General features: G+C 44.7%; 1 protein-coding gene across 5 annotated transcripts in view; it reads left to right on the forward strand.

Moving 5' to 3' along the window:
• MRAS (muscle RAS oncogene homolog) overlaps positions 1-4,181 on the forward strand; it is a 34,174-nt gene extending 29,993 nt beyond the window's left edge. For all 5 annotated transcript variants that reach the window (XM_085227791.1, XM_085227794.1, XM_085227795.1 and 2 more), the window contains 2 exons: positions 470-549; positions 3,178-4,181. In XM_085227791.1, coding sequence (XP_085083917.1) covers positions 470-549; positions 3,178-3,277 — 180 coding nt within the window. In that variant the 3' untranslated portion in view covers positions 3,278-4,181. The remainder of the gene's footprint in view (positions 1-469; positions 550-3,177) is intronic.
• Positions 4,182-6,000: the final 1,819 nt, after the last annotated feature.

Raw genomic sequence — 6,000 nt, forward strand, 5'->3', positions numbered from 1 at the left:
TGTTTGTTAGACTTTGAAGAAGATCATTTTACACCAAAGGGGAATTTTAGTCATGAAATATTCATGCCGCTGTCCTAATAAGATGTGGCAAACAAGAATTTTTGGCAAGTGCTCATCTTTCAATCACCGTCAGCAATTGCTGTGTCTACAAACACAGCCTAGGAAGAGAGAACATCTGGCTACGTGGAGTCTTGTGATCACTCTTCCCTAGATCCAAGCTTTCTTTAAGAATAAAGATGTTGACAACAATGTCATGACAACATTTTGTTTACAGGTACGGCCCAAAAGACAGCCTCAGTTTTTCCTCTAAAAAGGACTAGACCCAGATTATGATAGTGTGAAGCTACTTCTCTGGTATCTTAGACACCCTATTTCTCCATCCTGTAGAGTATTTTTTATTCTGAAACTGGTTTGTTTCCAACATATAAGCTGATAGTTACCTCTTTTGTGGTACACTTCTCTCCTTCAGATTCCGTATATAGAAACTAGTGCCAAGGACCCCCCTCTAAATGTTGACAAGGCTTTCCATGATCTTGTAAGGGTAATAAGGTAAGCTGTAAACATTTGGTGCAATTGGTGCCTGTAGATGGGAGTCCTGGGTTGGAGAGCCGGGAGACAACATCTGGAGGGTGGGGGTGAGATGGGCTGGCTGGGGGTAGTTGATTTCTGGGTTTTAGTAATCTTCCTTGTTCTGTACATGCACATGAATGTTACTAACAGGATGTTACCTTTGTGAGATACCAGTGCTAGGCAGTTTGAGAAGTAATTGTGACCATGACCAAAAAAAGTTAGTCACTGAAGAAAGCAAGGCTTACTACAGCAATTCGCTTTAAAAGGCCAATATTAAAAGCTGTGAGCCAGTAATGTGTTTTTTCATGCTTTCTCATCTCAAGGTCTCATGTTGCCCTAAGTTTAAAGAGCTGCCTATTTTTTTAATCTCATAGGTGAGTTTTACCATTTTCTGCTCACTAAATGGAAAAAATTAAGCCTTTTTGTATGAAAAACAGCATGATCTAATGGCTAAGCCACAGGTTTCCTCCTCAGACAGCAGAGGTTTGTTCCCAGTTCTGGCATGAGCTGCTTTTGTTCATTTTGGCAAATGCCTGCTCTCCGGGTGAACCCGGCTCCCATCCCTGTTGGCAGGGTACAGCTGTCCAAAATTCTGGCTGCCCCACAGGAAAAGAGCTGTATGCACATCTCAGCATCTCGTTGATAACCTCAAATCTCTCATTGTTTTTCTGGCAGGGATTGTCTGCCAGGTTTTTCTGGACCTTCATTTTTCATGTGTTGGGAGGGTGCTGAGCTGAAATAATGCTCCTCCCCGCCATGCAGTCAAAGTGCCTTGCTTGGCAATTAAACCACCAGACATTTATTCACAACATATCTATACTTGTGAATATCTTAGCGCAGCCTCAAGCCAGCCTCTATCAAAAGCAGATGGTACTGCCCACTCTTCCCACATATCTGAAAAGCAGGGGGCAGAAAATCTTTGGAGAACTACAGAGGAGAGTTGGAAATGTCCCAAGCTGTTTCCCAACTGTTCTGGAACTCAGCATTAGTTGGCTAGATATTACTTTTTGTTACAGCAAGCTCTTACCACAATCTATTCTACTCTAGGGGAAAAAAAAATGAAACATAACAAAAATAAGATGGTGAGGCTCTGTTTGCTTTCTCTGCATAACGTGACTCCAGACACAGTCTGGATGGAGCACTGTAATGATACAGCACTAACTTCAAGCCCTGAAAATGTACTTCATAACCTAAAATATAGGTGATCTACCTCATTCCCCAAAGTAGTTACAGTGAGGGTTATTGCTACCTATGTGAAATTTTCTGTGGCATCAAGGACACCATGTGATTTGTCCCCCAGCTTTGTCTCATTCTGGTCCTGATAACTTGGTCCAAATCTCAGCTTAATGCCTAGCATGTTGCATAGCAAAGAGGCTGATTTTGAACTATTCAAGCTCTCAGGTTGGTTATTTAGGCTCTGAGTCAATGGAAGCTGCCTATGTCTGTGTGGTTTATCTTGAATTAAAACTTAAGTCCACAGACTGCCTGTCAGGTGTTTGAACTACACAGCCCTCTGTTGAATTCGCAATGCTGGACTGACTTGAGTGGTTGATGTGATCAGGTACAGCTCCCCTAAAGTTTTAGGTGCTATTACAGCTTTACATCTGAGTATTATATTTGATGGCACAGGACTGTCAGTGTAGCACCTGTTGAGGATCTGACGCAGCATTTCACCATCATTTCTCTTTAAACAGTATGACTGAGCAGCACCTCGTCTTTTAATGAGAAGGGAGAAGCCACCAGCATAACAGCAGATGAGATGAGATTGCTCACAGCCCACTTGACCAATGAGGGCTGCTGCAGCATGGCATGGGTGGGCTGGCAGCTGTGTTTTTGACAGCTATGGCTACAGCCAGAATCTTGCTGGGGCAAGGCCACAGAGAGGAAGGGCACAGGGCGCATCCTGCTCCCAGTGCACTGGAGTCATCACAAGTTCCATGGGAGGCCAGAACCTTGCTGGCAGCAGATGCCATTTCTTTTAATGGAAAAACAAAACGCAAAACCACATCCACATCAGTGGCTAGGAGACAGTGCCAGCTGAAACCAAATCCTTCTACGACAGTTTATGTCTCGGGGCATCCTGTATCACAGAATTGTAGAATGAATCATAGAACCATAGAACGCCTTGAGTTGGAAGGGACGTTGCAGAGCACCTAATGCCAACCCCTGTCACAGACAGGGCTGCCACCCACTAGATCAGGCTGCCCAGGTCCCCATCCAGCCTGGCCTTCAATACTTCCAGGGCTAGGGCATCCGCAGCTTCTCTGGGTGATGGTTGATGTTGCATTTCTTGGAGCATCCCTTTTTCCCAAGTGAGTTGAGTAGCCCTCTGGTAGAGAAGCAGGTAGCAGTTCTCCGGGGTAGCTGGAAGCACTGTGCCTTCTTGGGACACATGTCCCTACTCTTAGCCTTGATGTTTCCATATGGCTTCTTTCTTCTTTCCTTGAAAACAGAGGTGGTGGTTGTTACCTCTGTGGTGTCATAGTCCACGTGTTGGTGGAAGGGGTGTATGGGAGTACATGTATTTATACTCCAGTCAGGCTTCTGACCCAGCCTTGTGGCTGCTGGCCTCACCTTATTCCCCTCTCTCCCTCCCTCCCAAAACAGGCAACAGATCCCAGAGAAAAGCCAGAAGAAGAAGAAAAAGACCAAATGGAGAGGGGATCGAGCCACAGGCTCCCACAAACTCCAGTGTACAATTTTGTGACGGGGGCACTCAGGAGCACCTTGGACATCTCCCTCCTGCTCCCAACCCACCATGACCTGAGGCTCCCAGAGACTCTGGCTTGGAGGAGGTGGCTCGAGGGGTCTGGACCCCAGCAATCAGCTGGAGGGGTTCCTTGTGGGGCTGCATGGAGCAGTGCTAGCAGGAGGTGGAAGAGAGCAACAGGACTTTGATGCTCGGACGTTCCCAGCTCCTTCCAGAGGCCTCCATGGTGTGTGTTTAAAAGAAAAAAAAAAAAAAAAAAAAAGTGTTGGTTTTATCTGCAAACGTTTCTCCTTGTGACCCTTTTATGAGCAGCCATGAATAGACCCATTTGGTACAGTCGTGTGTGTATGTGTGGGAGAAGGGAAAGGGCTTTTCTTTTTTTTTTTCCTTGTCCTCTTCTCTTTTTTTTTTTTTTTTTTTTTTTTGTCGTTTGCTCAGCAAGCGTTGGGTTGCAAAGAAACATGGCTGGGGTTAGACTTTTTGCACTGAACTCTTTCTTATGCAGCAGTGCCAAAACACAACTTCATATGAAAGTGCATAGATTTGAAGGAAGAAAATGAATTCCAGCTGCTCTGGGTGCTCCAGACATTGTGTCAGACTCTGGAGGGCAGCCAGCTCACAGACCATAAACTCCAGTTCAGAAAAGGGGGTTTGGGCTTGGATATATTTTTTTCCTACCCTTTGTCAAGAGGTTTTATTTCTGTTTTGTAACTTGGGGCATGTCAAAGTTAAGATGTTTTGTTAACCTGGAAGTATTTAAATTAAAGTAATTTACAAATGGAAGGGTATGGCATCTTTAAGGGTTGAGGGGAAGGAGAGAGGAAGTAAAAAGTGAACTGAGTTTGTTATCTGAGTGTTGAATTTCTGCCTTATAAATGTGTTTAAAGTGGTGTGATCTAAATCCTTCTTTATTATTCCTTAACCTTTCCTTGCAATCCACTCTGGGGTAGATGAATTGTTTTGCTTTTCCCAGGCTCATCTTGCACTCAGACAAAAAAAATCTGTTTATGGGGCTTTGGCTTAATATTTCTTCTCTTCCCTGAGAGTTGATGACTGGAAAGGAAGAGGTGTTTTAAATGTGGTTCAAGTGGGATGTGTCTCTTCATAAGCTTAGTGTGTCTAAAATGTTTCACTGAAAACAGCAGAGACTAAATATTTCTGCCTTATGAAAAGGCAAGGCAAAAAAACCGCACCCGTTCAAGCTGCCAGAAAGATGATTGTGCACATCCTGGAGGGGCCACGTTTTTCTTTCACACCTTTATTGGCAGTCAGGATTGTAGTGGTGATTTTTTTTTTTTCTTTAATTTAATGGATTGTCATCTGCTGGACCGAAGCCATCAGCTTATGGGGTCACTAACCTCCTTTGAAAGTAACAACTTGCTTTTCATCAGGTTGAATCCTATTCAAATATGCTTTATTGGCATGACTTAAAATATTGGCAGAATGAATGCCTGAGAGGTGTGTGTCTGAGAACAGCAGATCGTGGCACTGGATATTGAAGACTCATAGAAGGTGGTGGATCATCACAAAGTTAATCGTTTGTATTTGTGTTTATAACCTGCTGCTGGATTTCACTACTTGACTCTTTGCCAGGCCACCGTGTAAAGTGGGAGTTGGCTGCTGGTTGTGTTTCAGGTGAGTTGCAGCTAATGAAAACATCTTCCTCATTTGTCCAGTCTTTGTTACAGCAAAAGACAGTAATTGTCTCAGCAAGCTGCTTAGATAATTCCAGCTCAGCTGCCTCCATCCTCTTCTGTGCAATGACAGACGCTGGGGATAGATTGAGGATGGGGATAGTGGAAAGAAATACTTTTCATGGAGCCTCATTTTGGACAGAGGTCGTATGCTTCAGTAAAGCTGCAACATCCAGTGTCAGCTGAGAGCTGGATGCAGCCCGTCCAGCGCTTCTTCCGCCCTGGTTTTCTCCTTGGCTTAAACACAGTGACTGAAGCATCCGGGTCAAACCCCAGCCCTTGGGACCTGCCAATGTCTTCTGGGGGTGGATCTCCCTGCAGGCATCACGTTCATTCTGCCTTTGAGAGGTGTCAGATGCTTTACAACCAAGGCAACTTGATGTGGCCCCATTGTTGCTTTCCTGTCGGAGTCCCTGTCTAGTCTGAGTACAGGCTTAATTTGTTTAATTACAAACAATTGATCTGTGAGATCCCCCACGCAAGAGGTTGATGGCATTTTCAGGGAGACCTGCTAATACCCCCTAGAGCCCTTCCACTTAAAAATAACCTGATTTCTGCTGAAACTCCTCATCCTTATTATTTTATCTAGACCCTTGGGAACGCTTGCCTGAAAACAGCATGTGTGCATCTCGAGTCACATCTGTGGGGTACTCAGCTCTGCATGCGGGAAATTGTCTGCTTTTTCTGAAGCATCTTAATTGTTCCTTCAGCTTCTTAAGCAACTAACAGCTATTGCAGAGTAGTGTGGGAAGGAGGGGAAAGGAGCATATTAACAACCAAATAGGTGTAATGATAAGGCTCAGGGGGAGCATGCTCTGATTTATCCACCTTGATCAAATTGTTAGAGCACGGAAGGGATTCAAAGCCTATTGCCATGTACGTCACCCTTTTGCTGTTCATTCTTGGCTGTTCTAGTCCACCCTTCCCCCATCTGCAGCACATGGAACCTGATCGGTCTGGTGGTTCAAGTGAGCAGTGTCTCAGCCAAGGCAAAGCTGCTGAGCGAGAATGTGCTACATCTGAATA

This window comes from Meleagris gallopavo, chromosome 7, assembly GCF_905368555.1.
Source record: "Meleagris gallopavo chromosome 7, MGAL_WU_HG_1.1, whole genome shotgun sequence".
NCBI classification, from domain to species: Eukaryota; Metazoa; Chordata; class Aves; order Galliformes; family Phasianidae; genus Meleagris; species Meleagris gallopavo.